We start from the raw sequence: 19,201 nt of genomic DNA, 5'->3' as shown, positions 1-19,201 counted from the left end.
ACCCCTCCATCACCGGGACAGGGTTAACCCCTCCATCACCGGGACGGGGACAGGGTTAACCCCTCCATCACCGGGACAGGGTTAACCCCTCCATCACCAGGGCGGGGACAGGGTTAACCCCTCCATCACCGGGGCGGGGACAGGGTTAACCCCTCCATCACCGGGACGGGGACAGGGTTAACCCCTCCATCACCGGGACGGGGACAGGGTTAACCCCTCCATCACCGGGACGGGGACAGGGTTAACCCCTCCATCACCGGGACGGGGACAGGGTTAACCCCTCCATCACCGGGACAGGGTTAACCCCTCCATCACCGGGACGGGGACAGGGTTAACCCCTCCATCACCGGGACAGGGTTAACCCCTCCATCACCGGGACAGGGTTAACCCCTCCATCACCGGGACGGGGTTAACCCCTCCATCACCGGGACGGGGACAGGGTTAACCCCTCCATCACCGGGACAGGGTTAACCCCTCCATCACCGGGACGGGGACAGGGTTAACCCCTCCATCACCGGGACAGGGTTAACCCCTCCATCACCGGGACAGGGTTAACCCCTCCATCACCGGGACGGGGTTAACCCCTCCATCACCGGGACGGGGACAGGGTTAACCCCTCCATCACCAGGGCGGGGACAGGGTTAACCCCTCCATCACCAGGGCGGGGACAGGGTTAACCCCTCCATCACCGGGGCTGGGACAGGGTTAACCCCTCCATCACCGGGGCTGGGACAGGGTTAACCCCTCCATCACCGGGGCTGGGACAGGGTTAACCCCTCCATCACCGGGGCTGGGACAGGGTTAACCCCTCCATCACCGGGGCTGGGACAGGGTTAACCCCTCCATCACCGGGGCTGGGACAGGGTTAACCCCTCCATCACTGGGACGGGGACAGGGTTAACCCCTCCATCACCGAGACGGGGACAGGGTTAACCCCTCCATCACCGGGACGGGGACAGAGTTAACCCCTCCATCACCGGGACAGGGTTAACCCCTTCATCACCAGGGCTGTGACAGAGTTAACCCCTCCATCACCGGGACGGGGACAGAGTTAACCCCTCCATCACCGGGACGGGGACAGAGTTAACCCCTCCATCACCGGGACAGGGTTAACCCCTTCATCACCAGGGCTGTGACAGAGTTAACCCCTCCATCACCGGCTCAGGGCATATTGGGCCTGGATTGGAGGAATGTTCCTCACTGATCTCTACGCCTTGTTACTCCAGTCCCGGCGATCTTTCCCTCCATCTCAAGGAGCTCACATTAAACCCGTGGTAAACACTGAGCCAGGATTCCAATGGAGTCTCACGTCCAGACCTGGGCACCGCTTTTTGGGAAGGACATTAAGGTTTTAGGGAGAGGGTGTGGAAAAAACTGTCGGGAATATCCCAGGAACGAGGGACTTCAGTGACGAGGGGATTGGAGATTTCTGGGGTCTGGTTTGATTTGATTTGATTTATTATTGTCACACGTATCAACATACAGTGAAAAGTATTGTTTCGTGTGCAATATACGGAGAAAGCATACCACTCATAGAGAAGGAAAGGAGAGGGTGCAGAATGTAGTGTTACAGTCATAGCGAGGGTGTAGAGAAAGATCAACTTAGTGCGAGGTTTGCCCATTCAAAAGTCTGACGGCAGCGGGGAAGAAGCTGTTCTTGAGTTGGTTGATACGTGACCTCAGACTTTTGTATATCTTTTTCCCAAAGGAAGAAGGTGGAAGAGAGAATATCCGGGGTGCCTGGGGGCCCTTGACTATACTGGCTGCTTTCCCGAGGCAGCGGGAAGTGTAGACAGAGTCAACGGATGGGAGGCTGGTTTGCGTGACGGATTGGGCTACATTCACGACCCTTTTGTAATTCCTTGCGGTCTTGGGCAGAGCAGGAGCCCAGACCGAGCTGCGATACAACCAGAGAGAATGCTCTCTATGGTGCATCTGTAAAAATTGGTGAGAGTCGTAGCTGACGCACCAAATTCCCTCAGTCTTGTGAGAAAGTAGAGGCGTTGGTGGGCTTTCTTAACTATAGCGTCGGCGCGGAGGGACCAGGGCAGGTTACTGTCACAGCAAGAGAAAGATCAGCTTAATATCAGGTAGGTCCAATTAAAAGCTTGATGGCAGCAGGGAAGAAACTGTTCTTGAGAGAGTATGCCCAGGCCGTTTGGGACCATCCATAATGCTGGAAGCTTTTCCGGGGACAGCGGGAAGTTCGGACAGAGTCAGTGGACGGGAGGCTGGTTTTTTTCACCCGGGGGGGGGGGCGAATGTGTGGAATTCACAACCACAGAAAGTAGTTGAGGCCAAAATGTTGTGTGATTTCAAGAAGAAATTAGATATCGCTCTTTGGGCTAAAGGGATCGAGGGATATGGAGGGAAGGGGGCGGCGGTGGGGGGGGGGGCGGTGTATGAGGATATTGAATTCGATGATCAGTCGGAATCACAAAGAATGACGGAGCAGGCTCGATGGGCCAAATGGCCTACTCCAGCTTCCAGGTTCTATGTTTCCGAATTGAGACTGGTCTACAATTCTGGAAGCTCAGAGTCCAGTTGTTCAAGGGAAAGGGCGTCACATATCAAGCCAGGGGGTGAACATAAGAACATAAGAAATAGGAGCAGGAGTAGGCCATCTAGCCCTTCGAGCCTGCCCCGCCATTCAATAAGATCATGGCTGATCTGTCATGGCTCAGTTCCACTTTCCCGCCCTCTCCCCATAACCCTTAATCCCCTCTCTTATCAAGAACCTATCAACCCGCGTCTTAAATATGTTTAGCGAGGCAGCCTCCACCACTTCAACGGGCAGAGAATTCCAGAGATTCACCACCCTTTGAGTGAAGAAGTTCCTCCTCAACTCCATTCTAAACTGCCTCCCCTTTATCTTGAGGCTGTGCCCCCTAGTCCTACTGTCTTTTTTGAGCGGGAAGAGTCTCTCCACCTCTATCCTATCCATCCCATTCATCATCTTATACGTCTCAATGAGATCTCCCCTCATTCTTCTAAACTCTAACGAGTACAAGCCTAGTTTATTCAGCCTCTCCTCATAGCTCAACCCCCTCAACTCCGGTATCAGCCTAGTAAACCTCCTCTGCACTCCCTCCAAGGCCAAAATATCCTTGCGCAGGTGCGGCGCCCAAAACTGCACACAGTACTCCAGCTGCGGCCTCACCAATGCCCTATACAGCTGCAGCAAGACCTCCCTACTTTTATATTCAATCCCCCTCGCTATGAAGGCCAGCATCCCATTCGCCTTCCTGACCACCTGCTGCACCTGCAAGCTGGGTTTTTGCGACTCATGCACAAGGACCCCGAGGTCCCTCTGCACCGTCGCCTGCTGCAGTTTTTCGCCACGTAAGTAATAATCCTTCCTACCATTATTCCTACCAAAGTGGACCACCTCGCACTTGCCAACATTAAATTCCATTTGCCATTTCCTGGCCCATTCGCCCAGCCTATCTAGATCCTTCTGCAGACTCTCCACACCCTCCGCACAATTTGCCTTTTCCCCAATCTTGGTGTCATCAGCAAATTTCGACACCCTACACTCGGTTCCCTCCTCCAGATCATCTATATAAATGGTGGGAGGGTGGTGGTTTTCCGGGGGAGGGTATAGCAGGAGGGACCAGATGCTGTATAACTGTGTAACTCCCTTTTCCTTCCCCCCCCCCCTCTCTACAGGAGCAGTATGAGCTGTACTGCGACATTGGTTCCACCTTCCAGCTCTGTAAGATTTGCACTGAGCGCGATAAGGATGTGAAGATCGAACCGTGCGGGCACCTGATGTGCAACACCTGCCTCACCGCTTGGCAGGTATGTGCGCCCCCCCCTCCCCTCCCCCCCCCTCACCGTCCCGCTCCCCTCCTCACCGTCCCGCTCGCCAACCTTCCCTTCCCCCCCTGGCTGCCATGCCGCCTCAGGGAGCTCAGGGCTGGTATTCTCCAGCCATTCTCGCCAGCGGGATTCTCCAGTCCCGCCGGCAGCACGTTCCCGTCCGAGGGTCCCACCGCCACCCCCCCCCCCCCCCCCCCCCCCCCCCCGCCTCCGGAGTGGGGTGACGTCGCTGAGAATTCCCAGAGAATCCCATTGCGAACAAACCACGTGCCTCCTCCTCCTGGCGGGAAACGTGTGGATGGAGAGCCCAGTAAATTCCCCCCCCCCCCCCACCCCCACATCCCAGTGACGCTGGGAGTGGGAGGCCGGAGACAGGGAGGGGAGAGAACTGGGGGGATGGGGGCATGGGATGGAGGAAAGGGTGGGATTCATCTTTCCAAGAGCCAGCACAGGGCCCGCTGGGCTGAATGGCCTCCACCCGTGTTTCGGGGCTTCCATCTGTTGCTTGGGGCGCAATGTTGTTCCACTTTGACCCACTGACCCCGCTGTGTGACCTCTGACCCCTGCTCCCCGGACAGGAATCCGACGGGCACAGCTGCCCATTCTGCCGCTGTGAGATTAAGGGCACGGAGTCCATTGTGGTGGACCCGTTCCAACCCCGGCACCAAAAACAGAGAACCAGTGAGGTGCCACTGCCTAGCAACCAGGCTCCAGAGGAGGAGGAGGAGGAGGAGGAGGAGGATAACTTCGAGGACATGACACAGCTGATGGACAAACTGGCTGAACTCAATAAGGTACAAAGAGAGTGAGAGTGTGTGAGTGTGAGTGTCTGTGTGTGAGTGTGTGTCGGGGTGATGTTGTGTCCATGGTGACGGTGGTGTATCCAGTTTCCATGCGGAGTGACTGTTGCCATGTTGACGTGTTGTTTGGTTCCCTTGACTAGGCCTCACAGCCTGCACCACAAATGCCTCCAGCCAGCCTGAATCCCAGCCCACCCGCTGTTCCACCACGACTGGACCTCCTTCAGGCTCGAAGCAACGCCTCTCCCAGCCCTGGCAGCTTGGGCCCAGTGACCAAGGTGAGCAATGACCCCTGACCTCCGCTCTTAACCTCCGCCGCCCTGACCTCCGCATGACACTTTATTGCCCCCATCTGACCTTTGCACCTGATGTCCACTCGAAACCCTGATCTCCATCACCAATTCTTAACCCCTGACCTCTGGCCCACTGACCCCCATCCCTCCTGCTCATACACCTCTGCACTCGGTCAACAGCCTTTGGTTTGATTTATTATTGTCACGTGTGTTAACATACAGTGAAAAGTATTGTTTCGTGCGCGCTATACAGATAGAGCATACCGGTCATAGAGAAGGAAAGGAGAGAGTGCAGAATGTAGAACATAGAACATAGAACACTACAGCACAAACAGGCCCTTCGGCCCACGAGTTGCGCCGATCACATCAACACCTACCAACCTACAGACCTATCTATAACCCTCAATCTCATTAAACCCCATATACTCATCCAGAAGTCTTTTAAAAGACCCCAGCGAGTTCGCCTCCACCACCACTGACGGCAGCCGATTCCATTCACTCACCACCCTCTGAGTGAAAAACTTACCCCTAACATCACTTCTGAACTTCCCTCCTTGCACCTTAAATCTGTGTCCTCTCGTAGCGACCATTTCAACCCGGGGAAATAGCCTCTGAGAGTCCACCCTATCTATTCCTCTCAACATTTTGTAAACTTCTATCAGGTCGCCTCTCAACCTTCGTCTCTCCAGGGAAAAGAGTCCCAGCTCCCTCAACCTAACTTCATAAGGCATGCCTCCCAGTCCAGGCAACATCCTTGTAAATCTCCTCTGTACCCTTTCAATTTCTACATCTTTCCTATAGTGAGGCGACCAGAACTGCGCACAATACTCCAAATGAGGCCTGACAAGGGTCTTATAAAGTTGCAGCATTACCTCCCGACTCCTAAACTCAAACCCTCGATTAATGAAGGCCAGTACACCATACGCCTCCTCCACCTGTGAGGCCGATTTAAGAGTCCTGTGGACCCGGACCCCAAGATCCTTCTGCTCTTCAACACTACTCAGACTTCTGCCCTTGATAGTGTACTCGTTCATCCCGTTGGTTCTGCCAAAATGGACGACTACACATTTATCCGCGTTGAAGTCCATCTGCCACTTCTCCACCCAGTCCTGCATCCTATTTATGTCCTGCTGCAACTTTTGCCATCCTTCCAGACCATCCACAACACCACCGACCTTAGTGTCATCAGCGAACTTACTTACCCATCCCTCCACTTCCTCATCCAGGTCATTTATGAAAATGACAAACAACAAGGGTCCCAGAACAGATCCTTGAGGCACTCCGCTGGTGACTGACCTCCATTCAGAAAAAGCCCCACCCACAACCACTCTCTGCCTTCTGCAGGCAAGCCAATTCTGGATCCACAAGGCCAAAGGCCCTTGGATCCCATGCCCTCTCACCTTCTCAAGAAGTCTTGCATGGGGGACCTTATCAAACGCCTTGCTGAAGTCCATGTAGTGTTACAGTCATAGCCAGGGTGTAGAGAAAGATCAAATTAATATGAGGCAGGTCCATTTAAAAGTCTGATAGCAGCAGGGAAATAGTTTTAGAACTTTAAGTTTATTTTTAAGTGCCACAAGTAGGTTTACATTAACACTGCGTTGTAGTTATTGTGAAAATCCCCTAGTTGCCACACTCCAGCGCCTGTTTGGGTACACTGAGGGAGAACTTAGCATGGCCAGTGCACCGAACCAGCACATCTTTTGGACTGTGGGAGGAAACTGGAGCAACCCCACGCAGACACAGGGAGAATGTACAAACCCCACACAGACAGTGACCCAAGCCAGGACTGGAACCCAGATCCCTGTAGCTTGTGAGGCAGTAGCGCTAACCACTGTGCCATCAAATAGAACATTGCGAAAGAGTGTATGAGAGTTTGAGTTTTAAAAGCATAGAAGGGGAGTAAAAAATAGAATTAGAAGGTATGCTGAGAACAGCTCCCCAAGAAGTCACCCTCATCCAACACCAATCTTGGTATTTGTCAGTTAATCCAGCACAGGTTTCAATAGGTTAAATACACGAGCTAACAATGTAAGCAAATGTGATTGAGCTCTTAATCAATAGGAAACACACGTTTAGATGAATTCAGTGCTGTGTATTAACATAAGGAGGCAATGGCTTTGTAGTATTATCACTGGACTATTATCCCAAAGATACAGCATAGTCCTCTGGGGACTCAGGTTCAAATCTCACCATAGCAGAATCTGAATTCAATAAAAACAGTCTGGAATTAAGAATGCACTCTGAAATGAAGAGAGACTAAATTGGTTAGGATTATATTCACTAGAATGTAGAAGAGAGTGAGAGGATCACATAGAAACTTATAAAATTCTAACAGGGTTGATTCAGAAAGGATGTTTCTGATGGTGGGGAGCCCAGAATGAGGGGGTCATAGCTTGAGGATAAGGCATAAATCTTTTTCAAACTGAGGTCAGGAAAAATTTCTTCACCCAGGGGGTGGTGTGTGTGTGGAATTCATGACCACAGAAAGTAGTTGAGGCCAAAACGTTGTGCGATTTCAAGAAGAAATTAGATCTAGCTCATAGGGATATTGGGGGGAAAAGGGGGGGGATCAGGATATTGAACTCGATGATCAGCCAGGATCAAGATGAACAGTGTGTCAGGGCTGAATGGCCGACTCCTGATTCCACGTCCTATGTTTGTATGTTACTGATGACCATTGTCGGAAAAAACCCATCTGGTTTACCAATGCCCCCCCCCCCAGGGAAAGGAAATCTGCCGTACTTACCTGGCCTGGCCTACATGTGACTCCAGAGCCATAGCAATGCGGTTAACTCCCAACAACCCTCTGAAATTGAACCCTCTGGAGTTGAAGGGGTTGAGCTATGAGGAGAGGCTGAATAAACTAGGCTTGTACTCGTTAGAGTTTAGAAGAATGAGGGGAGATCTCATTGAGACGTATAAGATGATGAATGGGATGGATAGGATAGAGGTGGAAAGACTCTTCCCGCTCAAAAAAGACAGTAGGACTAGGGGGCACAGCCTCAAGATAAAGGGGGGGCAGTTCAGAACGGAGTTGAGGAGGAACTTCTTCACTCAAAGGGTGGTGAATCTCTGGAATTCTCTGCCCGTTGAAGTGGTGGAGGCTGCCTCGTTAAATATTTTTAAGACGCGGGTTGATGGGTTCTTGATAAGAGAGGGGATTAAGGGTTATGGGGAGAGGGCGGGAAAGTGGAACTGAGCCACGACAGATCAGCCATGATCTTATTGAATGGCGGGGCAGGCTCGAAGGGCCAGATGGCCGACTCCTGCTCCTATTTCTTATGTTCTTATGTTCTTATGTAAATGGCCGTGGGAACCACTCAGTTGAAGCACAACCAGGTTTGGGCAATAAATGCTGGCCAGCCAGTGACGCCCATGTCCCGTGAATGAATGCAAAGGAAATTGGTAGATGGACAGATGACTTGAATATTATTGCTAAACATAGGCACCAGATTCTCCGGACTGCCTCCCCACAGCACTCCACCAACCCACCTTCTGAACAGCTGTCCCAGGGTCAGCAAATGGTCTGGCAGTGGGGGCAGGTGACTTTGGCACTTTTGGGTGCTGGCGTACAAAGATGTGTAGTTTACGATGATTGGCCATGCTAAATTGGCCCTTAGTGTCAGGGGGGTTAGCTGGGTGGGGTGAGGGGAACGGGCCTGGGTGGGATCGAATCACAGAATCTCTACAGTGCAGAAGGAGACCATTTGGCCCATCGAGTCTGCCCTGACCACAATCCCACCCTATCATATTTACGCCAGCGAGTCCCCCCGACACGAAGGGTCAATTTAGCACGGCCAATCCACCTAACCTGCACATCTTTGGACTGCGGGAGGAAACTGGAGCGCCCGCAGGAAACCCGCGCAGACATGGGGAGAATGTGCAGCCTCCACACAGACGGTGACCCAAGCCGGGAATCGAACCCGGGTCCCTGGCGCTGTGAGGCAGCAGTGCTAACCACTATTATCAATGCAGCCTCGATGGACCGAATGGCCTCCTCCAACACTGTAGGATTCTATGATTTTAGGATTCATTCCGGGAGATGTTGGGAAGTTGCGTTTAGTCATCTCAACACCCCAACCCCCCCACCCCCCCCAAACCATTCTGGCCTCGGGGCTAGTGGGGGTCAGGTCAGCCAGTGGCTCCCCCTACCTGTGGTGGGCGGAACATTATCGAGACTGGGGAATGCGATGGGGCTCAAGTGCGATGCCTGCCAGAGTCAAATAGCACGCATGTCAGTGACTAGGGTGAGGGTAGGAAGGCTGAAAGAATGGGGCTGCTCGCTGGGGTGGGGGGACTGGAAATGGCAAGTCGGAAGGGGTGGGGTTATTGGGGGGGTGGGGTGGTGGGTGCGAGAGGTAGAGACTTGGTTAAACTGCCCCTGTCACTTCCTGTCCACCAGCCCAGGACAACGGCCCCCCCTGCTCTGCCAGAGCGACCCCTCACCACCGCCATGCTGGAGTATATGAAGAGTCGGCCCCTCCCCGTCCTTCCTGCAGTGCCCCCCCAGAGCGCTGGCACTGCCAGGGGGCCGGCCCCACCCATTCCGGAACGAGCAGCCAATCAGAGGCCGCGGGATGGTGAGCTCACAGCGATGGACATCATCCTCAACCGGAAGGGGGCGGAGAGACGGCACACTGGCTCGGTAAGTCACAGTGCAGAGATATTCAACCGGGGGAGGGTCAGTGCTGAGGGAGTGCCGCACTGTCAGGGGGTCAGTGCTGAGGGAGTGCTGCACTGTCAGAGGGTCAGTACTGAGGGAGTGCCGCACTGTCAGAGGGTCAGTGCTGAGTGAGTGCCGCACTGTCAGAGGGTCAGTGCTGAGGGAGTGCCGCACTGTCAGAGGGTCAGTACTGAGGGAGTGCCGCACTGTCAGAGGGTCAGTAATGAGGGAGTGCCGCACTGTCAGAGGGTCAGTACTGAGGGAGTGCCGCACTGTCAGAGGGTCAGTACTGAGGGAGTGCCGCACTGTCAGAGGGTCAGTACTGAGGGAGTGCCGCACTGTCAGAGGGTCAGTACTGAGGGAGTGCCGCACTGTCAGAGGGTCAGTAATGAGGGAGTGCCGCACTGTCAGAGGGTCAGTACTGAGGGAGTGCCGCACTGTCAGAGGGTCAGTGCTGAGGGAGTGCCGCACTGTCAGAGGGTCAGTGCTGAGGGAGTGCCGCACTGTCAGAGGGTCAGTGCTGAGGGAGTGCCGCACTGTCAGAGGGTCAGTACTGAGGGAGTGCCGCACTGTCAGAGGGTCAGTGCTGAGGGAGTGCCGCACTGTCAGAGGGTCAGTACTGAGGGAGTGCCGCACTGTCAGAGGGTCAGTGCTGAGGGAGCGCCGCACTGTCAGAGGGTCAGTACTGAGGGAGTGCCGCACTGTCAGAGGGTCAGTACTGAGGGAGTGCTGCACTGTCAGAGGGTGAATGACAGTGCAGCACTCCCTCAGCACTGACCCTCTGACAGTAATGTTGGCCTGAAGGGTCAGTAAGGACAGGACGGGGGATGGGGTTTGGTGGGAGGGCTTTAACTCTCTGCCTTGAGCCATCTGACCTTTGACCTTCTCAATCCATCCAGGGCACAGCCAATGGGATCATGGTGGAAGCCAAGTACCTGACGCTGGCAGCCCCAGCGAGCGCCAATGCCAGCGGAGCCTCGGCACAGTGAGTGACCCCTACACTGTACCTGTAATCCCTCACCCTCACCTCATAATCCCTCACCCTCACCTCATAATCCCTCCTCCCTCTCCCTCACCACGTAATCCCGCCCCTCACCCCCTCATAGCACCCCCTCTCCTCCCGTCGCCTGTAGCTTTCCCAGATAACAGCACCCCGCAAAACACCAAAATTCATCCTTCCTACCAAACCCCTCCCTCTCCCCCCGGCCCCCGTCTATCCCTCTTCTATCTCCTCCTCTCTCCCTGCCCTCTCGCACACACTCTCTCTTCCCCTCTCTTTCTTTCTCACTAACCTCTCTCTCTCTCTCTCCTCCCCGATCTCTTTCACTCCCCTTCTCTCTTCCCGATTTCCCTCTCTCTCTCCCTCCTCTCCCTCTCAACCAACCTCTTCTCCCTCCTCCCCCCTCTTCCCTTTCTCTCTTTCCCAGTCACCTCCCTCGCTCTCTCTCCTCCCCTCTCTCTTTCCCGCTCTATCTCTCTTTCTCCCCTCTATCTCGCGTTCACTCCTCTTCTCTCTGCCTCCACTCCCTCTCTCACATTCTCCCTCTCCCCCCCTCTCCTTCTCTCCCTCTCCTCGGCCTCTCCTGGCCTGGGATCACTCCGAGAGCCAGATTGCACCTTGAGGGTGGGCCTGTAATCCAGGGCCTGCCCTGCTCTGTGTGTGTGTGTGTGTGTGTGTGTGTGTGTGTGTGTGTGTGTGTGTGTGTGTGTGTGTGTGTGAGGCCCAGAACCATTCCTGGAGCCTGGGGTGATAGTTTGGGGTCTGTCATGGAGTCTGAGGCCTCCCTTGGCGTCTGAGGCCTGGTGCATCCCCCTGTGCCATGTTTGAGAGGCCTTGGGCCTTCACTGGGGCATCCCCAGGCCAATGTGTCTCAGTCAGACACCAAATTCAACCACTGCCAGTCTAGACCTGCTGGCACTGTGATTCCCACCTCACAACTCAGCTCAACACACACCCCCAACTATCACGCCCCCAGCCCCAACACCCCATGCACCCCCCTAACCCCTGTGATCTCCCTACATTTCACTGAACGCTGTCTGTATGGAATTGTTACTCTGATCAGAATATTAATCATTTTTTCTTCCTCTGTGTGTGTGTTTGTGTGTGTCGGTCCGTGTGTGTCTGTCCATGTGTGTGGGTCCATGTGTGTCTTTGTGTGTGTGTGTCTGTGTGTGTGTCTGTCTGTCTGTGTTTCCGTGTGTGTGTGTGGGTCTATGTTCTCTCCGTCTCCATCTCTTGTCTTTCCATTTACCCCCCTCTCTCTCTCTCTCTCTCACCCATACCCATCTCCTTTCCTCCTGTCCATGCCCTCTTTCTCCATGTCCCCTCTCTCTCCATGTTCCTATCTCCCCCATCACCCCTTCTTGTCCTGTCTCTCTGTGTCCCTCAATGACCTTCTCTTTCTCTGTCACATCCCTCCCCATCTCTTTGCCTCCCTCTGCCTCGCTCTTTCTTCAAATCCCTCTGTTTTTCTCTCTCTCTTTCCATGTTCCTCTGTGTCTCTCTCTCTCTCTGTCTCTCTCTCTCTGTCTCTGTGTGTGTGTGTGTGTCTCTCTCCCTCCATGTCCCTCTGAATCGCTCTCTCTCTCTCTGTCTCTCTGTGTGTGTCCCTCTCTCCCTCCATGTCCCTCTGAATCGCTCTCTCTCTCTCTGTCTCTCTCTCTGTCTCTCTGTGTGTGTCCCTCTCTCCCTCCATGTCCCTCTGAATCTCTCTGTTTCTCTCTCTGTCTCTCTCTCTGTCTCTGTGTGTGTCCCTCTCTCCCTCCACGTCCCTCTGAATCTTTCTGTTTCTCTCTCTGTCTCTCTCTCTGTCTCTCTGTGTGTGTCCCTCTCTCCCTCCATGTCCCTCTGAATCTCTCTGTCTCTCTCTCTGTCTCTCTGTGTGTGTCCCTCTCTCCCTCCATGTCCCTCTGAATCGCTCTCTCTCTCTCTGTCTCTCTCTCTGTCTCTCTGTGTGTGTCCCTCTCTCCCTCCATGTCCCTCTGAATCTCTCTGTTTCTCTCTCTCTCTCTCTCTCTGTCTCTGTGTGTGTCCCTCTCTCCCTCCACGTCCCTCTGAATCTTTCTGTTTCTCTCTCTGTCTCTCTCTCTGTCTCTCTGTGTGTGTCCCTCTCTCCCTCCATGTCCCTCTGAATCTCTCTGTCTCTCTCTCTGTCTCTCTGTGTGTGTCCCTCTCTCCCTCCACGTCCCTCTGAATCTCTCTGTCTCTTTCTCTCTCTTTCCCTGTACGTCTCTCCCTCCTTGTCTCTCTCTCTCCGCCCCCCCGTGTCTCCATGTCCTCCTCCTCCCATGTTGCCGTGTCTCCCTCCCTTCCCCCCACCCCCTGGTGTCGCCACGCACCCCCCCCCCCCCCCCCACTCCGTCTCCATCTCTGTCCCTGTCCCATTCTCGTTGTCTGCCGTCCATCAGGACCTATCCCAGAACTCCCTTCATCTTTGAGGATTGGTCGAGCAGCGAGGACGAGGAGGAGGAGGAGGACGACGACGATGAGGAACTTGACGGCGGGGTGGTCTCGCCCCCTGCCCGCCCCTGGACCCCCTTCTCGTCTCTTGCAGTCACCCAGCCGCCCCCCACTGGCTGGGCGCCATGGTAACTGTTTGGTCTTGGCCCAGAGCTGGTGTGTACGGCAGCCCAATGAGGACAAACCAGGCCGTAGAGTCACTCAAAACTCAAAGGCACAACTCAACCATTGAACCAATCCCCAACGGGAGCGAGCTTTCTACATACAGAGACTCACACGGCACAGAGAAGGCCATTCGGTCTATCACACCCTCTACTATCTCTTGGAGAAACCTCTCCAATTATTCCCCTAAACTCCCCACTCTCTCCCCTACATCTCCGGAAACTATTCCCTTTTAAATATTGCCTTCTGAGCCTGGACACAATGGGGGTAAATGATCTCCCTGCCCCCCAGACTCGGTACAATGGGGGTAAATTATCTCCCTGCCCCCCAGACTCGGTACAATGGGGGTAAATGACCCTCTCCCCTTCCCCGCCCGCCGATTGGGTTGTAATCTCGGGCTGACTTTACCCTGGGAAGTCCAATCACATGACCTACCCTACCCGCCATCTTCCAATGGCCCATCCCCCAATCCACCCATCGGGGGGAGGAGCGAGGGACAGGAGGAACAGTGGAGAGGAGGGGAAGAGGGAGGGGCGGAGGAGAGAAGGGGGCTGAAGGAGGGTGAGGGGGCCGGAGGGAAGAGGGTGTACGGAGGGGAGGGGAGGTGGAGTGGAGGAAAAGCAGAAGGGAGTGGAGGGGGAGTGGAGGGGTGGGGTAAGAGGGAAGGTGGGGGAGGTTTGGAAAGGAGGGAAGGGAGATGGAGTGGAGGGGAAGTGGGAGGGAGTGGAGGGGAGGGGGGGGAGTGGAAGGGAGAGGGGGGAATGGAGGTGGAGCGGGAGGAAGTGGAGGAGAGAGGGGCGAGTGGAGGGTAGGAGACCGGAGGGGGGAGGAGGATAGGGGAGGGATGAGTGAGGGGGGAGTGGAGAGGAAGAGGTGGAGGGGGAAGGGAGGGGGTACAGAAGGGGAGACATTAAGGGGAGAGAGAGGGGAAGGGTGGGAGGGTAGGGAGGAGTGGATGGGGAAGGGAGGGAGGAGAGGGGGGAATGGGTGGAGGAAGACAAGACGAAGAGGGATGGAGGAAGAGGAAAGGAGGAGTGGAGGTTGAGGGAGGGATGGAGGGAAGGGAAGGAGTGAGCGGCGGGAGGGGAGAGTGGAGGGTGGGAGAGTGGAAGGAAGGGTGAGTGGAGGGTGGGAGAGTGGAGGGAGGGGTGAGTGGAGGGTGGGAGAGTGGAGGGAGGGGTGAATGGTGGGAGGGAGAGTGGAGGGAGGGGTGAATGGTGGGAGGAAGAGTGGAGGGAGGGGTGAATGGTGGGAGGGAGAGTGGAGGGAGGGGTGAATGGTGGGAGGGAGAGTGGAGGGAGGGGTGAATGGTGGGAGGGAGAGTGGAGGGAGGGGTGAATGGTGGGAGGGAGAGTGGAGGGAGGGGTGAATGGTGGGAGGGAGAGTGGAGGGAGGGGTGAATGGTGGGAGGGAGAATGGAGGGAGGGGTGAATGGTGGGAGGGAGAGTGGAGGGAGGGGTGAATGGTGGGAGGGAGAGTGGAGGGAGGGGTGAATGGTGGGAGGGAGAGTGGAGGGAGGGGTGAATGGTGGGAGGAAGAGTGGAGGGAGGGGTGAATGGTTGGAGGGAGGGGTGAATGGTGGGAGGGAGAGTGGAGGGAGGGGTGAGTGGTGGGAGGGAGAGTGGAGGGAGGGGTGAATGGTGGGAGGGAGAGTGGAGGGAGGGGTGAATGGTGGGAGGGAGAGTGGAGGGAGGGGTGAATGGTGGGAGGGAGAGTGGAGGGAGGGGTGAGTGGTGGGAGGGAGAGTGGAGGGAGGGGTGAGTGGTGGGAGGGAGAGTGGAGGGAGGGGTGAGTGGAGGGTGGGAGAGTGGAGGGAGCCGTGAGTGGAGGGTGGGAGTGTGGAGGGAGGGGTGAGTGAAGGTTGGGGGAGGGAGGGTGGCGGAGGGGAAGGATGAGGTGGGAGAGGGGAGAGGTTTACTGAGGGGGAGGGTCGGGTGTTACTCACAATAAGGGGCCATGGTGGAAGATTCCATCCCAGCTCCAGGCCGGTTAATTGTAAGACTCGGTGCCACTAACCTACAAGGAGCTCTTCCCCATTGAAGTGTCCAGTGTGACATGTTTCACTCCATTAATACCCTGCGCTGCGGTTAATCCATTGGCGCTGGAGGTACTGCCAATGTGTGAGCGAGGGGATTGTACTGTCCGGGGGACGGGGAACGTCCAGGGTGCCCAGCCTCCTTCCCCTTTCCTCTTGTGACTCTCCCCCCTCCATCTCTAACAAGAGTCTCACTGCTGTTCACAGGGTCATACGGAGTGAGCAACTGCGCCAGGAATCGGCAGCACCCACCCAGAGACCCAGAACCCCAGTAGGTGAGTGTGCCTGCTTGCAACTCAGGTGGGGGCGGGGAAATAAATTTGGACAGAACCTTGGCTAGACGGGTGTGAAGGATCTAAGGTTGATATGTTTTAAACTGTCTCTTTAACTGAAGGTAAAATGAACCCCTAGCTCCCCCTCATCACCGAGACATGACCCGACAGGACACGGTTCCCAAACCCCGAGGAAGAGGGGGAAGTATTATAATCGGAGGGTGGGGCCTTACTGCTGCAGGCCAGAGTGATGTTGGAAACTGTCGCACCCATTGGTGGCCACTTGAACTCTGCTGCCTCACGGCGCCAGGGGCCCGGTTCGAGGAGGTGCCGTTTGTGGAGAGATCTGGTCATTTCCTTCTGTGGACCCTCTAATTCTATCAGCAGCCCTGTTTTGTAAGATAAACCTCCTTTGAAGTCTGGCTGTTCCGTCCCCAGTTGGCCCTTAGAACATTCCAGCACAGAAACAGGCCTTTTGACCCTTCTTGCCTGTGCCGAACCTTTTTCCTGCCCAATCCCACTGACCTGCGCCTGGACCATATCCCTCCACACCCCTCTCATCCATGTACCTGTCCAGGTTTTTCTCGGAGACAAGGAACAGCGCTCCTGAAAGTGCAAAGTGGCTTCCTTTGATCTGGAAACTCAGAGACAAAAGACCACCAACAAGTGTTAACCATCTTAAGGGTCTTTGAGACTCACGAGGCGGGATTTCCAGTCAGGTTCTCTCCAAGGTCGGAAAATCCCACCCGAGGTCCGTGTCACACCCATCACAGGCGTTGTAGCGAGACTGGAAAATTCTCCTCAAAGGGGTCTGTTTAAATTCGCAAAATAGCAATATGGACACGTCCAGATGACACTGTGTGGGTTCTGTTTCTTGACAGTGTCCAGACATTTTAGGATTGTAACGGCTGGAGGAGGTTACAGAGATAGGGAGGGTTGTCGGGGCCGGAGGAGGTTACAGAGATAGGGAGGGTTGTCGGGGCTGGAGAAGGTTACAGAGATAGGGAGGGTTGTAGGGGATGGAGAAGGTTACAGAGATAAGGAGGGTTGTAGGGGCTGGAGAAGGTTACAGAGATAAGGAGGGTTGTAGGGGCTGGAGAAGGTTACAGAGATAGGGAGGGTTGTCAGGGCTGGAGGAGGTTACAGAGATAGGGAGGGGTGTCGGGGCTGGAGGAGGTTACAGAGATAGGGAGGGTTGTCGGGGCTGGAGGAGGTTACAGAGATAGGGAGGGTTGTAGGGGCTGGAGGAGGTTACAGAGATAGGGAGGGTTGTAGGGGCTGGAGGAGGTTACAGAGAAAGGGAGGGTTGTAGGGGCTGGAGGAGGTTACAGAGATAGGGAGGGTTGTAGGGGCTGGAGGAGGTTACAGAGATAGGGAGGCTTGTAGGGGCTGGAGGAGGTTACAGAGATAGGGAGGGTTGTAGGGGCTGGAGGAGGTTACAGAGATAGGGAGGGTTGTAGGGCTGGAGGAGGTTACAGAGATAGGGAGGGTTGTAGGGGCTGGAGGAGGTTACAGAGATAGGGAGGGGTGTAGAGGCTGGAGGAGGTTACAGAGATAGGGAGGGGTGTAGGGGCTGGAGAAGGTTACAGAGATAGGGAGGGTTGTAGGGGCTGGAGGAGGTTACAGAGATAGGGAGGGGTGTAGGGGCTGGAGGAGGTTACAGAGATAGGGAGGGGTGTAGGGGCTGGAGGAGGTTACAGAGATAGGGAGGGTTGTCGGGGCTGGAGGAGGTTACAGAGGTAGGGAGGGTTGTAGGGGCTGGAGAAGGTTACAGAGATAGGGAGGGTTGTAGGGGCTGGAGGAGGTTACAGAGATAGGGAGGGTTGTAGGGGCTGGAGGAGGTTACAGAGATAAGGAGGGTTGTAGGGGCTGGAGAAGGTTACAGAGATAGGGAGGGTTGTAGGGGATGGAGAAGGTTACAGAGATAAGGAGGGTTGTAGGGGCTGGAGAAGGTTACAGAGATAAGGAGGGTTGTAGGGGCTGGAGAAGGTTACAGAGATAGTGAGGGTTGTCAGGGCTGGAGGAGGTTACAGAGATAGGGAGGGTTGTCGGGGCTGGAGGAGGTTACAGAGATAGGGAGGGTTGTCGGGGCTGGAGGAGGTTACAGAGATAGGGAGGGTTGTAGGGGCTGGAGGAGGTTACAGAGGTAGGGAGGGTTGTAGGGGCTGGAGGAGGTTACAGAGAAAGGGAGGGTTGTAGGGGCTGGAGGAGGTTACAGAGATAGGGAGGGTTGTAGGGGCTGGAGGAGGTTACAGAGATAGGGAGGCTTGTAGGGGCTGGAGGAGGTTACAGAGATAGGGAGGGTTGTAGGGGCTGGAGGAGGTTACAGAGATAGGGAGGGTTGTAGGGCTGGAGGAGGTTACAGAGATAGGGAGGGTTGTAGGGGCTGGAGGAGGTTACAGAGATAGGGAGGGGTGTAGAGGCTGGAGGAGGTTACAGAGATAGGGAGGGGTGTAGGGGCTGGAGAAGGTTACAGAGATAGGGAGGGTTGTAGGGGCTGGAGGAGGTTACAGAGATAGGGAGGGGTGTAGGGGCTGGAGGAGGTTACAGAGATAGGGAGGGGTGTAGGGGCTGGAGGAGGTTACAGAGATAGGGAGGGTTGTCGGGGCTGGAGGAGTTTACAGAGATAGGGAGGGTTGTAGGGGCTGGAGAAGGTTACAGAGATAGGGAGGGTTGTAGGGGCTGGAGGAGGTTACAGAGATAGGGAGGGTTGTAGGGGCTGGAGAAGGTTACAGAGATAGGGAGGGTTGTAGGGGCTGGAGAAGGTTACAGAGATAGGGAGGGTTGTCGGGGCTGGAGGAGTTTACAGAGATAGGGAGGGTTGTCGGGGCTGGAGGAGGTTACAGAGATAGGGAGGGTTGTCGGGGCTGGAGGAGTTTACAGAGATAGGGAGGGTTGTCGGGGCTGGAGGAAGTTACAGAAAGGAGATAGAGGATATGGAGATGAGGGTGGGGTGCAGAGGGGGATGGACAGAGGCCTGGCTGTGGGAAGGGAGGTGTATTCCAGCACTGGGAGGATGGAGCGAATGGCCTTTGTGCGGATTGTGAAAGCTGGTGTGTTTTTCCCCGCAGGTTCCCCGCCTGGTCCCTCGGCACAGCCAGCCAGTCACCCACACGCCGCAATGATACTGATCCGAGAGGGATACCTGCCACAGGATGTCCACAAGGCCCTGGGCATCGCACGCAATGACCTGGAGATCGCACGCACTATTCTGCAGGAGTTTGTCTGTCACTCAAACCTCGCTAACCAGAGCTGAGGGCTGGGGAGGGGGAAGGGGAGTGGGAGGGGGAGTTTTTCCCCGCAGGTTCCCACCTCACCCACAGTATCCCTGTCATCCTGCTGCCCTTAATGACAAAATCTGCCTCTGTGAGAGAGGAGAGCTGGATTCCAACCTCCTCCAGACCCTACAACCCTCCCTATCTCTGTAACCTCCTCCAGCCCCTACAACCCTCCCTATCCTTGTAACCTCCTCCAGCCCCTACAACCCTCCCCATCTCTGTAACCTCCTCCAGCCCCTACAACCCTCCCCATCTCTGTAACCTCCTCCAGCTCCTACACCCCTCCCTATCTCTGTAACCTCCTCCAGCCCCTACAACCCTCCCCATCTCTGTAACCTCCTCCAGCTCCTACACCCCTCCCTATCTCTGTAACCTCCTCCAGCTCCTACAACCCTCCCTATCTCTGTAACCTC

The 19,201-nt window shown here is 55.3% G+C and overlaps 1 protein-coding gene across 1 annotated transcript in view; it reads left to right on the top strand.

Annotated features, from left to right (window-relative positions):
- LOC145337582 (E3 ubiquitin-protein ligase CBL-like) overlaps positions 1 to 18,962 on the top strand; it is a 59,513-nt gene extending 40,551 nt beyond the window's left edge. The window contains exons 7-14 of the mRNA XM_080182374.1: positions 3,670 to 3,801; positions 4,401 to 4,616; positions 4,766 to 4,900; positions 9,321 to 9,563; positions 10,481 to 10,566; positions 12,990 to 13,169; positions 15,446 to 15,513; positions 18,582 to 18,962. Of these exons, the coding sequence (XP_080038500.1) occupies positions 3,670 to 3,801; positions 4,401 to 4,616; positions 4,766 to 4,900; positions 9,321 to 9,563; positions 10,481 to 10,566; positions 12,990 to 13,169; positions 15,446 to 15,513; positions 18,582 to 18,766 (1,245 nt within the window). The 3' untranslated portion in view covers positions 18,767 to 18,962. The remainder of the gene's footprint in view (positions 1 to 3,669; positions 3,802 to 4,400; positions 4,617 to 4,765; positions 4,901 to 9,320; positions 9,564 to 10,480; positions 10,567 to 12,989; positions 13,170 to 15,445; positions 15,514 to 18,581) is intronic.
- The last annotated feature ends 239 nt before the right edge of the window (positions 18,963 to 19,201 follow it).

This window comes from Carcharhinus amblyrhynchos, unplaced genomic scaffold (genome assembly GCF_965287045.1).
Source record: "Carcharhinus amblyrhynchos unplaced genomic scaffold, sCarAmb.v2.hapA scaffold_53, whole genome shotgun sequence".
Lineage (NCBI taxonomy): Eukaryota > Metazoa > Chordata > Chondrichthyes > Carcharhiniformes > Carcharhinidae > Carcharhinus > Carcharhinus amblyrhynchos.
This window is presented reverse-complemented; position numbering and strand designations above follow the sequence as displayed.